Here is a 16,960-nt window from a genome sequence, read left to right on the forward strand (position 1 = left end):
CACGTTCACAGTTACTGATGTTCATGTGAGCCCTCAGTCTGGAAAAAGTTAGCAATGCATGGGTTAGCTCCTTAACATTACCATGATTTACTTCCTCCCACCCCTTTCTGGCAATAACACCACCAAAGATTCAAATATGGCTGATCCTTACCGTTCAGAAGACCTCTTTAATACTATCAGTTTTCCGCCTGAAAGTCCTTGGCAGGAGTCCCTTTCCATAGATCACGATGTTGGCTCAGGGCCGAGAGATGGTGTGGTTGACTCACAGGTCACTGCAGTTTATAAGAAGTCAGAATAATAAAAAGGAAGACAGGTCTGACATCACTGGCAAGGGAAAAATGTTAGCGTTGTGCTAAGTGAACTAATTAGAGCTAGCTCTGAATGATGTGGGAGGGGTAAAACCCTGTCGAACAAAGCCCAGCCCAAGGAAAAGGTCCACAGAAAAAGTCCAACCACTCTACTGAGTCTGCAAAGCTCAAAATTGACATTAACTTGTTATTTATCCCAAAGCCAAAGGAAAAAAACAAAATCTGCTCAAGCAAACCCTTTATTCATCACTTTACTAACCAGGGTGAAAGAGAAAGTGCTTTATGATAAAGTAATGAGAACACACAATGGGCACACGCACGCACGCACACAAATGTACACACAATTGGTTTTAAATTGGCTTTGCTACAAGCTGTATATCCAGGGTAAAAAGTACCTCTTTGTCCACTTAAGCTACTGCAATTTAAAAAAATAAAAGAAAAAATTTCAAGATAAGCTTGGCTTTATAATTCATTTGGTGAAAACCTAAATGCAGCTACAATCATTATTAGGCCCTGGTCTGTGAAAGACTCTATAGGAGTTAAAAGCAAGCCAGCACTACCTTTAGCCCATAGGGATTACTCTTTTATTAGTATAGTCTTGGGATTAGTGGAAATGTCTGTCTAATGAATGCAGCTACTATATTTGAGCACATGCCTGAATAAGCTACTTGTTGATTGAAACCTATCTATTTATAAGCACTTCTGCACGTTGTGAAAAATCCATCTGTATCACCACAGCATGGCGCCCACCGTTTGAATAAAGGCTCTTTGCCATTTCACTATAGGGCCTGTCGAACGAACAGGCAGAAAGGAAGTGTGTTGCATCTACTTAACAGGCTTTATTCCTCACTCTTGGCCTGTAAAGTAGAGTTACCTTATCTAAACAGTGATTTAGATTGATGTGGATGTTATAAAAACAGAAGTGGAAAAAAGTACTTTTCATGAGACTCACCCAGGGTTTTAACTTAGTAGATTTACCACAGTTTGCATAAACGGTCACAAAGAGCCCAAACTAGCCCTACCTTTGCTTATGTCACAGTCTTTGAGTGGCGTCTGGAACGTAGGTGAATTTACTTACTACATCTACCCAGGATCATTTCTTCCTTAAATTTCTGCTTACGAATAGCACACTGATAGCAGGTCCAATAGAAACAAGTACAGCATGAAGAATAGCCTTGAGATACAAATAAATCAATGCTCTCAATGTTTGGGGTCCTCCTTACCATACTGAGGCTCCATCTGAGGAAAGGCCAAGCACTCACCCTAAAAAGGAACCTCCAAGTCCAACCCGGGATTCTATAGCTGTGAGCCCCCCCCCTTGCCGGCGCTTGACACATGCCCCATGGCTCTGCTTCCCAGACTCAGCAACCACTCCCTAAGCTTCCTGAGCTCGAGGTTTGGGTATAGAGAAGATATTTCTTATTCCATTGGGGCTTAACTCCTCTGCAGTTAGGGCCCCCATGTACTATGCGGCTTCTTTGGAAAGCTTCACTAAAGGGGAAAAAAAAGACTATAATAATCTTAACAGACCACAGGCTATTAAGAACGGAGATTTCACAGAATTTCTCTCCTTGAAGAACTTTATAAACAATGACAGGCAAACATTCCAGGCATCCCATTGTGATAAAGAGAAGACAGAAATCAGCAGACCACTGGAAGCTTTTGCTAGCCCCAACATAGCAAGTAGAGAGAGTTCTGGCTATTTCTCTTTCTAGAGTCTGTGAGCTTTAGTTTCCCGCAGACCTACATAGTGCATCGTGAGAGCTCCATAACTTGTAGCTATTGGCATGATTATTTATGCTATGGGAACTCAATAAATATTAAAGAATCACATCTTATATATTCTAGCTGATGATGCACAAGAGTAATGCCAAAAACAAAAGTAGTGATACTCGAAAAGCAAAGTTGAAATTGATAAAAGATAAGATGTCTGGAAAAAGCAAACATTTAAATCATAATATAGCAATATGAAGCATCAAAGATCCTACAGCCAGCGAAATACAGCACTTTAAAGATGCTGTGTTACTGTCTCCGCAGCTGGGTTGAAAGTGCTCTAAGAGATGTTAAAAGCTCGATGAAAGGTGCTATTACCACCACACTCCCTTTACAGATGAAGAAATTAAGTACCTGAGTGTTAAGTATTAAGTGTTAGGAGGTGGTGGAGATGAGATTTTGATCAAACCCCAACTTTTCCTCCTTTACCATAGTACCTCCCCAAACACCTTCTTCAATTATGTTAAACATTCACATAAGGAAGATTATTAAGCATAATTAACAGAGCTATGTCTTTAAAAGAAGACATTTAACAGTACTCTCTTTTGTGAGATCATTCCAAGATAAAAGAGGGTATAGGGCATCACCCTGGACAATTTGATTCAACATAGCATTTGAGAACAGGCCTGGAAGGAGACGATCCTTTTGTGACTTGGTTTGTGACAACTCAACTCACTCATGTCTTTCTACCTTGAAGCCAAAGGAAAACAAACTGAGAACTAAACTTCTAATACTTGGAAACTCTTCTTCAATCTTCCATTTGATTTCTGAAATCTTTGTCCTTCAAAGTATTTGTCTATCCATTTTCTATTGGGGATCACAGCTGGGTACTGAGTTCATCTTAAAACCACACTCTATCCATCCGTCCATCCACCCACTCCATCCATCCATCCATCCATCCATCCATCCATCCATCTATGCATCTATGCACCCACTTCATCCATCCGTCCATCCATGCACCCACTTCATCCAACCATCCGTCCACCCATCCATCCATTTACCCACGTACTCTCCAACAGCTTCCACAAAAGATTTGAGTGGACATTTACGTTAACTCAGGCTACTAGCTCACTTTACTGGTCTTTCTTATAGTTACTATGTCTCCTCTAAAAGAAACTGCTTTGGGGCAGACACCAACTTTTTTTTTAGACTAGCGTACTAGAAAAGAGAAGCAAGTGGTTAAGGAAAGGAAAAGCACGGGTAAGCATTTATAACTAAAATTCATCCATGAAAGTTTTTAAAGACTGTTTTTTTAACATTCAGAATACCTGCATATGTGGAGTATGCATTTTTAAATTTCCAGTGGCAGCTGAAACTCACAAAGAAGCCAGAGGTAGAAACTACTCACATTTTACAAATAAGAACATGGATAAAAAGCAAGGGTCAAATGACTGATGCACAGGACCCAAAATTCAGCAACCCAAGCCAGGACTGAGAATTCCTCACTATGACTTTTGTAGTAAGATTATTAAGCTCAGCTGCTGCTTTCAGTATTTGTTTCCACAGACATTACTAAGAAAGCATTTGACTTTGGCATTTTTGTAATACAGCACGATTTATGGCCGTCTTCACTCATAATCACCTTATTAAACGACCATCTTTAGGGCTGGCAATCTGCAAAATGAGGAGGGTCAGCCTGGTTAGTAGTGCTGAATTGCTCAATCAAAATTTGGGTTATGTCATTTTTTTTTCTTGCATTTTCTTGATTTAGAAGCTAAAGTATACCCACATTTCTAATTTAGCCAAGCCTCTATCTTTCCGACACAACTACAAAATCTCAAGAAGGAAAAAGATTTCCATCATTCAAACTACCCTTTTATCACTTTTGGATAATAATGCAGCCAATCTAATGATTCCACAAACTTGTAGTGTGCTATTTTTTTTTCCTGTTACAGACTAAGTCTTTCCAAAGGATGATCTAATTCATTTTAGGCTGAGAGAGAATAAACCCTATGTTAAAAAGAAAACTACAATTTTTTTTGCTCTTTGTGACGAAATACAGAATGATATACTGAATTCAGCTGCAACTAAGCCTAAAGAAACAGGGAACTTTTAATTAATGTACTTCAGAAAGTCCAAACGTGGAAAAAATCACAAAAGAAAAATTTTAGCCATTAAAGAGAAATTTATTTTAAAAAATCAATTATGTTTCAGATACACAGGTAAAAGAGAAATTCAGAAGGTGAAACCTCCTTTTCCAGAAACTGTTCCCGGGATGGTCAGTACTGGTTTCGAAACTGGTTGCTTAGGCCTTGTAGCTCTATGACAACGGCATCCATAGCTGCTGTTTCATCAGCTAACTCCCTGGAAATTTCTCCACTTGCCACATCTGTAAAAAGTTGCTGCAACATAAAGAACAAAGCAGAACTATCAAAACAATGACAATCTCTTTAAAATAAAATAGGTACAGAGGGCAGAATTAAAATTCGCTGTATCTAATAATACCACATGGTAGTAGCTATGGTTCATGTTTGTTCTGTTCACCATCCTGGAAATGCACAAGCCACAAAATTAAACCAGGCATCAGACAACAGGCCTGAACTTGTAAATTGAAATGAGCTCTGCTCTTCAAAATGGTTGCCCTGGGGGCACCTGGGTGGCTCAGTCATTAAGCGTCTGCCTTCGCTTGGGTCATGATCCCAGCGTTCTGGGATCGAGCCCCGCATCGGGTTCCTTGCTCAGCAGGAAGCCTGCTTCTTCCTCTCCCACTTCCCCTGCTTGTGTTCCCTCTCTCGCTGCCCGTCAAATAAATAAATACAATCTTTGAAGAAAAAAAAAAAGTTGCCCTGAACACTGGTTATTCATTTTTTTTTTTAAAGATTTTATTTATTTATGTCAGAGAGAGAAAGAACGCACAAGCAGGGCAAGTAGCAGGCAGAGGGAGAAGCAGGCTCCCTGCTGAGCAAGGACCCCCCCCCCCCATGTGGGACTCGATCCCAGGACCCGGGGATCACCTGAGTCAAAGGCAGATGCTTAACCAACTGAGCCACCCGGGCATCCCCTGGTTATTCATTTTAATGTCCTACAATGGTTTCAGGATGAATCGACATTTTTCATCCAAACAAAACAAATCTATTCGTTGTATATACATGCAAAATGAATATATTTTACATTCAAGCTCATACAAATCATATCCCTTCATGCTAATTATTTGAAAATTAATTATGGCTTAGGACTCAGAGGCCACAAAGATTATCAAGATTTGGAAAGAGCAAAGAAGCCCACCATATTAAAATAAAAATAAATGTGCCCTATTCCTGTAAAAGAAATTGCCTTGGGAGGCACAATGCAACATACTTTGATAATGCCACCACAGCTGAGACGTTCTGGAGAGCCTCTCTATTTGGAACTGCCTGCTGAGCCAGGATAGACGCCCAAGAAAATAAGCTTCAGGATTTTACGACCACCGTGTGTGTGTGTGTGTGTGTGTGTGTGTGTGTGTGTGTGTTGATCTGAAATGTAATTTACTCAACATACTATCTATCTTTTTCTTTTTTAAAAATTTTACTTATTTCTTATTATGTTTTTATTTTGGAGAGAGAGCACGTGTGTGAGAGTAGGGGTGAGGCAGAGGGAAAGAATCTCAAGCAGACTCCATGCTGAGTGTGGAGTCCGACAGAGGGCTCGAACCCAGGACCCTAAGATCATGACCTGAGCTGAAATCAAGTCAGTCGCTTAACTGACTGAGCCACCCAGGTGCCCCACTATCTATCTTTTTCATCAGACCTGACTAGATGACTTGTTTACCATTACCATATGACTGTTTACTATCACCATTGATGACAGCACCTGACAAGTGTTCTCAGGGTTATTCTAAAAAGGGAGTCCTGCAGATGTTTTGAGTGATGGCATAATCACTGGGACAAGCTTAAGAGTTTCACACAGTGATTTCTGGAGCCAAGAGCATTCACCTGAATGCAGGACTTCATCGATGTTTATAAAGATCTGTCACATTACCGTGTAGCCACACCGTACACAGCATTTCCTAAGAGAATGACCTAAGAACTGCTGCAGTGTGATCAGTAGAGAAAACACCTTTTAGAAAAATAACCTGGACTCACATAGCGAATTACAGTGCTTGCAAATCATCATGAATCTGCGTCACTCCCCTATGAACTAAAGAGGAAGGAAAGAGAAACTGAGGCTTAGAAAGAATGGATTATTTGCTGAGGATCCCAAAGCATGTAAGTGGTAAAATCTGTCCTGTCTCCAGGCTCTCCAGAATTTTCTCCAACAGCCCTTAAGCCCTTTGCAGCATATCTGCGCAGTGACATTGTGCTGAGGGGCAAGGAGTTGCTCTGGGGGGGGTGGGGGAGGAAGGGGAGGGCATGGACTGGATGACGTCAGGTGAGTCTCTAGGCTCTAGGAGTTTATTTCTATGAAATCCCTGGTCTGGCAAGAAAAGATCAGAGATTGGTACAAACCAAACTTACTATGAGCTGTTTACTAGAGCTATCTTATTTCATTTTCAACATTTAAAGTGTTCTAAAAAAAGTGTTTTGGGGACTGCAATTCAGCTGAGCAAACCCAATTTGTTTAAAAAAAAATTGGAAAGGCATACGATCTACTACAAAATCAGAGACTCCCAAATATTCTAGCAAAACAGGCTTTCAAAGGAGGCATCAGGAGGAAAATTCTCCTGGCTGGGATCTAATGAGAACAAAATCTAAGCATAGATGATGTTCTGAGGCCTCATTTTCAATGTCTGGGAATCTTCCACAAAAGGGAGGATGGGCAGTACGTGCACAGACAAGACTATTTACGTTTGCAGGTACAAATCTATGTAAAATGAATAACTTACAAGAAAAAGCTTTGCACAGAGATGAGGGAACTAGTAGAGTATCTCCTGAGGAAATAAACAATCATGGGGAGGTTAGTGATCTAACCAAAACTAGGAAACCTAGCTCCCGATTTGAGAAGAGAAGTCAGAGGAAAAGCTTGCTACCTTGACTTTCTTTGAGAGCTCATGCAGCTTTCCAAGAGATACAAAATTCTGAAGTTATCCTACCAAGCCAAGAGGAAATACAGTTCTTCCTGGTAGATTCTAGAAACTACCAGGGTTCCAGCTTGCAGATTAAAAGGGATAGTAAAACAAGTTAATAATCTGAAAAGGCAAAAATGATGCCCTCATCTGAAAAGATCAAGCAATTAATAAAATGGCATACATACTCTGGGAAGGTTTTTACATGTGTCCAGAAGTGACATTCACTGTCTGCAGCCTTGCTCTCAGAAGTATTAGAATTCATTTACAGCCCAAGATTAAATAGTGAAGGCAAGCAAAAATGAGAAAAGAAAGCACCAAATTGTGTTAGAAACTGTATTCCTTGGAGCACCTGGGTGGCTCAGTCGGTTGGGCGTCTGCCTTCGGCTCAGGTCATGATCCAGGATCCTGGGATCAAGCCCCAAGTCGGGCTTCCCTGCTCTGCTGGGACCCTGCTTCTCCCTCTCCCTGCTCATGCTTTCTCTCTCTCTCTCTCTCAAATAAATAAATAAATTTTTTAAAAAAGAAAAAAGAAAAGAAACTATGTTCCTTTACCATTTGCTTCCAGAGGTGGAATCCCCACCTGGCTGCATGGATCTCCCAGGCTCCGCCCCATACCTGACCTGCCGCAGGTAGACACTCCGAGTCTGGGCTCCAAACCAGTTCCCTCGGGGATACTCGGTCATCCCCAACCCAGCGCTAGCTCACGTGGTGGCATTTGTAGATGGACGGCAAATGTTTTAGTTGTCAAATCTGAGCCACTCACCTACCTTAATCTTTGTGAAATCCATATACTACCTACTTAATATTTGTCTCTAAATCAACTTTTTAAACTTAGATAAAAGTCTTTTTTTTAGAGGAAACATTACTGAAAATGAAAAATAAGCGATGATATTCATGAAAATGTAGGTCTGAGGTGCTAGTTAAACTTTTTCTAACATGTGCCAAAATAAATATACGTTAAAATCAAAAGTTCAGCCAAGTGCTATCAGTGGCATATATGCCACACTTTGGACAAAGTGACAATAAGAAGAAGAGCATTGTTTTAATTTAAATTCAAGAAAGCAGTAGGGCTGGATTATAAATATTAATTTCAAAGACTCCTGAGTTACCCGTGTGAAGGGTGGTCTAGCCACTGGGCCGATAACACCCCCACCAGGACAACTGACCACCTGGGGGCTGATACCTAAAACGTAATGTGGGCCGAAAATCACCGATGTAAAAGAAGACTTAAGAGCAGTCAGCTCATGCTAGAGACGCTTTTTCCTATGACACTTGGAATTAATTCACATTTCACTCTCACCTTTGCTTTAGATAACAAGCCTTGTAAATTGAGTCGAACAGAAGAAAGCACCTGTACAGCCTCCTGGGGGCTGGATTTGTTTTTACTGTGTTTTATAGCCACTGAAACATAAATACGGGAGAAAACATGAATTAAACCCTCGTAATGATAATTTACAAGTACAAGAAACAATGACTTAATTAGGATTTTATAGTACAGACTTTAGAAATATTCCCGCATGGAAAGTTTTTGTTTTGGCAAAAGGACAATTATATGCATAATTCCCCCCATTATCCTTCTTAACACTTATTGCTAAAAGGAGAATTTGGAGGGAAATGGGTGATTTTTGGTAAGTTACAGATCATCGGGAAGAGACCCTAAACACACACACACACACACACACACACACACACACGTGAAATTAGGCAAAAAGAGACTAAATCTCACTGAACACAAGGGGCCATGGAGGGCAAAACCAGGTGTAGCACACCTTCAGTGTAGCCTCCCGGAGCGCCGGGGCCCTAACAGGGACTCACAGTTGCCCATGACAGCAGCCTGCGTAAGTGACACCCAGGTATTTACAGCTCAATTCTAACTGCATTTTCCTACTCGGGGCTTCCTGCCCAACCTGGCAGAAGTGACGTCAACAACCGAGGTGCTTGCATTCAGTGAAGGCGACCACACCCGGGCTCTCAGGTTGCTGAGATGGGCCTGGCATCAGCAGGGGGTGGGAGAGAATGAAGTCACTCACGGGTGACCACTCCGCCTTCAGCATGCCAGGGTGGGGGGCCCATCTTCTGAAAATGTGAAGTTATCAAGAGGGCATAATCCCCCTTAGCAGAAGGCCTGGCTATTGATGCTTTATAAGAACAAGTAAAGAGCTCTGTAAAAATACAACACCTGATACCTCTCCACCGATTTGTTTTTGGTTTTGTTCTTCTAAATTATGCTTGCCACAATTGTCCACGATAGCTAAATTGTGGAAGAAGCCGAAATGCCCTTCAACAGACGAATGGATAAAGAAGATGTGGTCCATATATACAAAGGAATATTACTCAGCCATCAAAAAGAACGATTTCTCAACATTTGCTGCAACATGGACGGGACTGGAGGAGATTATGCTAAGTGAAATAAGTCAAGCAGAGAAAGACAATTATCATACGGTTTCACTCATTTATGGAACATAAGAAATAGGAAGATCAGTAGGAGAAGGAAGGGAAGAATGAAGGGGGGGTAAACAGAAGGGGGAATGAAGCATGAGAGACTATGGACTCTGGGAAACAAACTGAGAGCTTCAGAGGGGAGGAGGGTGGGGGATTGGGATAGGCCAGTGATGGGTATTAAGGAGGGCACGTATTGCATGGTGCACTGGGTGTTATATGCAAGTAATGAATCATGAAACATTACATCAAAATCTAGGGATGTACTGTATGGTGACTAACATAACATAATAAAAAATTATTATAAAAAAATAAATAAAATAAATTATGCTTGCCACAAAGCAGACCGATAGCCAGATCCTAGTTTAAAACTACACTAAACAGTGCAACAATGGAAGTCACTTAGTGCCCTAGATCTTAGACCAGGAATGGAAAATAGTTGTTTCTCTTGCATGCAAACTCTCGTCAACTGGCGGGGATTGCCTGTGCTGGCAAAATCGTTTTATCATTATTATCTTCCATTGCTGGTGAGAACCAAGTTTGACATTCTCATTTCAAAATGATTATTAGATTTTGACATTTCTCAGCAAAGGGTTGAAACAATGCATGGTAATCAACAACATGCAACTCATTTTCAAAGGGCACAGTCAACCTGGAGATAGTGAAGATTATGATGTCTGTGTCCCTTTGGAGAAGAAAGTTGTAACTACCATGGGTGAGGTAGTTAAATGGGCTGTTAAATATCTAGGAATGTATCAGAAACAGTTGTGATTTTTTTAAATCCTATTTTCATTCTGGGGAAAAAAACAGAGCAAAAAGACAAAACCACTATTAGATCCCTTGCTCATTCTCATTTCCAAAAGGCACATATTGCATGGTGCACTGGGTGTTATACGCAACTAATGAATCATCGAACTTTACATCAGAAACCAGGGATGTACTGTATGGTGACTAACATGATATAATAAAAAAAATTAAAATAAAAAATAAAATAAAATAAAATAAAATATTGAGCACACACACACACAAAAAAGCACTAGAGACAAAGATAAGAGTTCTAGAAAGACAGAGAAATAAAATGCTGTTTCAAATCATCAGGAAATCCAAGACAGCAGTGCTTCCTCCAGGCAAACTACAGTTAAAATGCATAACTATTATTTTGAAAGTCCTGGATGGCAAAGAAGGAACCAGCTTTTGCCCACCCTTTCCCAGAAAACAATAGCAGAAACTGGAAATGAATAGCCCCCAGACAATACAAATGGATACACAATGGCAACACTGTTACAGAAAGGTCTCAAGCCCTATGTAGAGACACTGAAGGGTCTTATCAAGCCTTCCAAAGTACATGGTTACTCTTAAAAATAGAAACCCAAAAGGGAGTAAGTCATGGGGAGATGTGTGTGTGTGCGGAGATTTTTTTTTTTTTAATGTTCTATTTCCTTTTTCAGAATTGAGCAAGGCGGACAACAGTGCCGGGGAGAAAAATTTTAAAAAGAGAATATATAACAACTGAGCACTGGTCTACAAAAACAACAAAGAAAAGGTAAAGATTTATCTTCGTAAATCTAAAATATCACCAGAAACTAAAACTGAGCATCCACTCAAAGATGCTTAAAATGTTGTAGGAACACCAACGCCTAATTCATTAAAGTCAGAGGGAACTTAAAAGAACAGAAGCTTGTTTTTCTCCCAGTGTTGCCCTGATGAAAAAACGGTGCCCAAAATAGCTTAAAAACAACTTTAAGACACAAAATGAAGATTTTCTTCCTGCAGTACTTATTTCTTTAACCTGCGCATTTATATTCGACGGGTTTAAACAGCATCACTTAGTGATTACAGAAAATATCTTGGCTTTGGCTGTTACGAAGCTAGCTGTACACAGAACTGTTTAGGTTTGGCAATCTCAAGTAGATAAGATAAATTCTTCCAAGGAGATTGCACCTTGCTATAATTATGTACATAATACACCTGGGAATGGGTCTCCTCAAACATGGTACTATATCCATCAAAGCCAAAGGCATCAGGACTGAATTCCATCTGAGCCCACCCACCATGAGGCCAGCACAAGCCACGTGAACTGCAGCCACATTCCATGGGACTATCAGCAATGACCTCCACCTCGTCTACTCTGAATTTCAGCTGGACAGAGTTCAGCATGTCTCCCTGATCTGTCAAGGGGTAGGCGGCCCAGATAATTGGATATTTATATTCTTTTTGTCAGTGATATCAAAGACCATAAGTAGAATTATCATTTCTAAACAGTCTGAATGTTCTGTGACTTCTTTAGAGACACGTTAAACTTTACTCTTGTTCTTCATTTTTCTCTTTTTAGTTTTGAATGCCTTATCAGACAGCTCAGCTCCTCTACCCCAGAAGGAACAGGATTGGGGTGAGGAGGTCAGGGATTCACATTTCAACCATGTGCAAGATACTCTTAAGTGTTTAAATATGTTTTCATTTATTCTTCGTAACAAGAAGGTAGGCATTACCCCCATTTTACTGATGAGGGAACTAAGGCTCAGAGGAGTTAAGTCATTTACCCAGCACCACCTAGCAAGTACGTGGCAGGGCTGGTCCTGGAGTCTCCTGATCTCAAAGGTCTGCCCTCTTTATGGTTCCTGTTGGCTCCCCAATTACTGTAATTATTAGTTGCCAAAGAAGTTAGAGGAGGACTTTAGGAAAGGTTCATAGTCTCTGTGACTCAGTTCTTAACACTGTGGCTTCATTATTTTATTTGAACTGCATTCCCAGGGCATCACACATCCATATTCAATTCTAAATATAAAAATGCATTATTAAATTTAACTGGTATAGTTTTCATTAATGCAAATAATGAAAAGGGGCCTTTATCTGGAATATACCCAATAGGCATGCAACCTTGTATGTAAAGTTATCTCTTCCCTCAAATATCACCCACTGAGTTTCCCAAAGGTAGGGATGGGATTATATTTTTTATTTCTTTTGCATATGCCATAGCTCTTTTACATTGCTATGTTCTCCAATAATCTATGTGTGTTTGAGAAAAAATATTTTCATTTATAAAAGAAGACTATCAGTCAGGAAATGTTAACAGATTTCCTTAATACTACACAATCAACACAAACAGTCTCTGTGTGCGTGCAGGTTAGACACAGCTGGAAAGGTACTTCACGTCTCCTAATACCTGTCACTTATGCCAACGGTATCTAAGCCTCTAGCCTTCCTACCACTCCAGCCTCTATTTGCTCCTATTGCTCCAAAGTGCTTACCACCTAGTAGCTGGTCTTATAAAGATTTGCTGCATGAAATATGACAATTTCCATATAACAAAATACTCTGAACTTATTTGTAATGGAACTTCACTTTTGACAAATTCTTTTTCAGTAAAAATACATTAAACCGTGGCAGGGATATCAAGCGTTACATCGAATACCATGTGCGAGTCCTAAGGCTCTCTGCACCACTTCCTTAAATGATGTTATATCTCTCTCCCAACAACTGGACTGTGTGTCACACTTGTATGCCTTAGAGAGACACTGGAACGCCTGAGGACAGAAAAAGAACAATGTTCAGAAAAACAAGTAGAATTCGCATTTCAAACTCTGTTTCCTGGAAGTCATGTGGAACTAATTCCAACTTGAAAGACGAGCATCTGTGTTATGCAGCACAGTCTTTATTATTCTCATCAAAGAAGGGGTACAGATGCATACCCAACAGCAACAAGCAATTAAAAGCAATCAGATGGATTTATCTGGACAGAGATACTTCCCTCCAAACAGAAAAAGAGAGATGCCAGATTTGAAAATCTAGAAGAAGGGCACACACCTTTCCTCAGCATCTGTAGCCATCAGCTTACAAGCCCGGTTTAGAGAAAGAGGCATGAACTTGGCGACACCTACAGAATTACCGACAGGCGTGATACTCACAAAAGTTTAAAACACTCTTTCACGGCCCCATCCTCGCAGATTCTTGAGGGAGAAGTCACGGATCAGAGAATTCCGACGACCCGATTCCAGATATACAAGAGCACGTAATTCAAGAAGAAATGGAAGGACAGAAAGTAGGAGTGTGTGGTGCGTGCGTGTGCGTATGTGTTCTCTGGGCTGACAAGCTGGGCGGACTGAGGGAGGAGAGGTGGCCAGGAATCCCACAGACTAGCTGTACTGCAGCGAATTCCAAACTCGCGCAAGGAGTACATTTGATTTGTTGTGGACGTTTTGAAAAAAACAGAAAACAATTATTTTAGCCTTGGAAACTCTGGGGGCTCCTCTGAGTTCTAAGATAATAGGCCAAAGGCATAACTTGGGTGTAACTGGTGTTCTAATGCACTTCCGAGAAAGGGACAGGGTAACCTCTGTAAAGCATTTAAAAGCTCTCCTCCGATGTTCTTATCTAGCGCCTTTTTTTTTTTTTCCTTCCATGGCCCCTATCTCAGATCTAAACCTTCTTTTGTCCCTGGACCCCATCTACCTGAGTCTTTAGCAAGGAGCCTGAAGAAAGGGCTGAGGGTAAATAATGTGAACAGCGGCTTGCTGCAACCCTGGGTTGCGGGAAGAGGCAGGAGACCCTTTTGCAGGAAATAGAGAAAAATTATGCAAGAAAAATTCATGGAAAGAAAAAAGAAAATGAACGCTTACAAGTCTTAACCTGCCCGCAATTCAAAGTGCTTATGGTAAAGATTCTGAATCCAAACGGAAAACCTGAGCTTATCAATCTTCCCTTTCAAGCTATTTAACTCTTCCTCCAAACATCAAGGAAGCAGATCCACTACACATAATTCAAACAAAAGGCAAGCACCCAGGAGGACTGAAAGAGGACTTACCTTTTCATTTTCATCAGGCTTTTCACTCTGCCCATTCCCATACACTTCAGCATACAGCCTCCAGATTTCTCCATCATTCGTCACTCTTGAAGTCACTCTGCCAAGTAACTCCTGCAGCTTTCCTTTGAGGCCAGTTGCAACATCCCCACTTCGATCAGTCATCCCATCCACTACTGCCCTGACCAGAATTTTAAGGACCTTAAAAAATCCACAGAACAAACTGGTAAGCTACAAACAACCAAGTAACAAAAAATAAAGGGCTCCCATCACCATCATCAATGACAGTGACAGTGAAAAACCTTGAGACCTGATGGAACATCACCTTTACATTTTTTAAAAATAAACATCAAGTCATCTGCGAAGAGAGACAGTTTGACTTCTTCTTTGCGATTCGGATACCTTTGATCCCGTTTTGTTGTCTGATTGCTGTTGCAAGGACTTCTAGTACTATGTTCAATAATAATGGCGAGAGTGGGCATCCTGGTCGTGTTCCTGACCTTAAGGGAAAGGCTTCCAGCTTTTCCCCACTGAGAATGATATTTGCTGTAGGCTTTTCATAGATGGTTTTCATGAAATTGAGGAATGTACCCTCTATCCCTACACTCTGATGTGTTTTAATCAGAAAAGGATGGTGTATTTTGTCAAATGCTTTTTCTGCATCTATTGAGAGGATCATATGGTTCTTGACTCTTTTCTTGTTGATATAATCTATCACACTGATCGATTTGCGAATGTTGAACCACCCTTGCATCCCAGGGATGAATCCCACTTGGTCATGATGGATAATCCTTTTAATGTACTGTTGGATCCGATGAGCTAGGATCTTGTTGAGAATTTTGGCGTCCATATTCATCAGGGATATCGGTCTGTAATTCTCCTTTTTGATGGGGTCTTTCCCTGGTTTGGGGATCAAGGTAATACTGGCCTCATAGAATGAGTTTGGTAGTTTTCCTTCTGTTTCTATTTTTTGAAACAACTTCAGGAGAATAGGTATTATCTCTTCTTTGAATTTTTGGTAGAATTCCCCAGGGAATCCGTCAGGCCCTGGACTCTTGTTTTTCGGGAGGTTTTTGATCACTGCTTCAATCTCTTTATAATTAATCGGTCTGTTTAAATAATCAATTTCTTCCTGTTTCAGTCTTGGTAGTTTATAGGTTTCCAGGAAAGCATCCATTTCTTCCAGGTTGTTTAATTTATTGGCATAAAGCTGTTGATAAAAGTTTCTAATGATCCTTCCTCTTTCATTGGTGTTGGTTGTGACCTCTCCCTTTTCATTCACAATTTTATTAATTTGGGTCCTTTCTCTATTCTTTTCAATAAATGGTGCTGGGAAAATTGGACAGCTACATGCAAAAGAATGAAACTTGACCACTCTCTCACACCATACACAAAGATAAACTCCAAATGGACGAAAGACCTCGATGTGAGACAGGAATCCATCAAAATCCTAGAGGAGAACATAGGCAGCAACCTCTACGACATTGGCCAATGCAACTTTTTTCATGACACATCTCCAGAGGCAAGAGAAACAAAAGATAAAATGAACTTGTGGGACTTCATCAAGATAAAAAGCTTCTGCATAGCCAAGGAAACAATCAAAAATACTAAGAGGCAGCCCACGGAATGGGAGAAGATATTTGCAAATGACACTACAGATAAAAGACTGGTATCCAAGTTCTACAAATAACTTCTCAAACTCAATACACAAGAAACAAATAAACAAATCAAAAAATGGGCAGAAGATATGAACAGACACTTTTCCAATGAAGACATAAAAATGGCTAACAGACACATGAAAAAATGTTCAAAATCATTAGCCATCAGGGAAATTCAAATCAAAACCACATTGAGATACCACCTTTTGCCAGTTAGAATGGCAAAAATTGACAAGGCAGAAACAACAAATGTTGGAGAAGATGTGGAGAAAGGGGATCCCTCCTACATTGTTGGTGGGAATGCAAGTTGGTACAGCCACTCTGGAAAACAGTGTGGAGGTCCCTTAAAAAGTTAAAAATTGAGCTACCCTGTGCTCCAGCAATCGCACTACTGGGTATTTACCCCAAAGATACAGACGTAGTAAAGAGAAGGGCTATATGCACCCCAATGTTCATAGCAGCATTGTCTACAATAGCTAAATTGTGGAAGGAGCCGAGATGCCCTTCAACAGACGAATGGATAAAGAAGATGTGGTCCATATATACAAAGGAATATTACTCAGCTATCAAAAAGAACGATTTCTCAACATTTGCTGCAACATGGACGGGACTGGAGGAGATAATGCTAAGTGAAATAAGTCAAGCAGAGAAAGACAATTATCATATGGTTTCACTCATTTATAGAACATAAGAAGTAGGAAGATCGGTAGGAGAAGAAAGGGAAGAAGAAAGGGGGGGTAAACAGAGGGGGAATGAAGCATGAGAGACTATGGACTCTGGGAAACCAACTGAGGGCTTCAGAGGGGAGGGGGGTGGGGGAATGGGATAGGCTGGTGATGGGTATTAAGGAGGGCACGTATTGCATGGTGCACTGGGTGTTATACACAAGTAATGAATCATGGAACTTTACATCAAAAACTAGGGATGTACTGTATGGTGACTAACATAATATAATAAAAAAAATTATTATTATAAAAAAATTAATAAACATCAAGCCATC

At 40.5% G+C, this 16,960-nt stretch overlaps 1 protein-coding gene across 1 annotated transcript in view; it reads right to left on the reverse strand.

Annotated features, from left to right (window-relative positions):
• Positions 1-4,186: 4,186 nt before the first annotated feature.
• The window catches only part of TTC27 (tetratricopeptide repeat domain 27), a 169,225-nt gene continuing 156,451 nt past the window's right edge, over positions 4,187-16,960 (reverse strand). Inside the window, exons 17-20 of the mRNA XM_026478659.4 lie at positions 14,306-14,503; positions 12,917-13,028; positions 8,366-8,466; positions 4,187-4,423 (exon numbers count right to left, since the gene is read on the reverse strand). Of these exons, the coding sequence (XP_026334444.3) occupies positions 4,301-4,423; positions 8,366-8,466; positions 12,917-13,028; positions 14,306-14,503 (534 nt within the window). The 3' untranslated portion in view covers positions 4,187-4,300. The remainder of the gene's footprint in view (positions 4,424-8,365; positions 8,467-12,916; positions 13,029-14,305; positions 14,504-16,960) is intronic.

This window comes from Ursus arctos, unplaced genomic scaffold (genome assembly GCF_023065955.2).
Source record: "Ursus arctos isolate Adak ecotype North America unplaced genomic scaffold, UrsArc2.0 scaffold_8, whole genome shotgun sequence".
NCBI classification, from domain to species: Eukaryota; Metazoa; Chordata; class Mammalia; order Carnivora; family Ursidae; genus Ursus; species Ursus arctos.